Source organism: Pundamilia nyererei, unplaced genomic scaffold, assembly GCF_000239375.1.
Source record: "Pundamilia nyererei isolate P.nyererei 1_Seehausen unplaced genomic scaffold, PunNye1.0 scaffold00076, whole genome shotgun sequence".
Classification (NCBI taxonomy): Eukaryota; Metazoa; Chordata; class Actinopteri; order Cichliformes; family Cichlidae; genus Pundamilia; species Pundamilia nyererei.
The window spans coordinates 30,412-30,805 of record NW_005187477.1 but is presented as its reverse complement, the minus strand read 5'-3'; the positions used below and the strand labels follow the sequence as shown (position 1 = coordinate 30,805).

Below are 394 nucleotides of genomic sequence, written 5' to 3'. Positions count from 1 at the left end.
TTGTGAAGCTGACAAAAATATGCACAGAAAACTTTGTCATATTATATTCATCCTTACAATGTAATCCAATCCATCTGCTACGCTGTGGTTTCTGGCATAGATGAGGTTTATTTTGGTTCCCTGCACAGCAACTGGGCTGCGACCAGCAATCTCTCCAGCAATCTCCAGAGCTCCAGCCATCATCGCCTCCTTATCTGCAAACACTCGGCTGAAGAAGAAGAAGGGAAGGGTTTCAAACTGTTAGAATAAATAAGTGCTTTTAATTTGGAAAAAGAGTGATGAGGGAACATTGTTTACCTGACCAGTCCGCTGCTCTTAGCTTCATCAGCATACATCTTTCTCGCTGTCAGAGCCAGTTCATTAACAAGACTGTTGAAAATAGAAATAGATTTTT

The 394-nt window shown here is 41.1% G+C and overlaps 1 protein-coding gene across 1 annotated transcript in view; it reads right to left on the bottom strand.

Moving 5' to 3' along the window:
• ech1 (enoyl CoA hydratase 1, peroxisomal) overlaps positions 1–394 on the bottom strand; it is a 7,416-nt gene that overhangs the window by 887 nt on the left and 6,135 nt on the right. Inside the window, 2 exon segments of the mRNA XM_013911976.1 lie at positions 58–208; positions 298–369. Of these exon segments, the coding sequence (XP_013767430.1) occupies positions 58–208; positions 298–369 (223 nt within the window).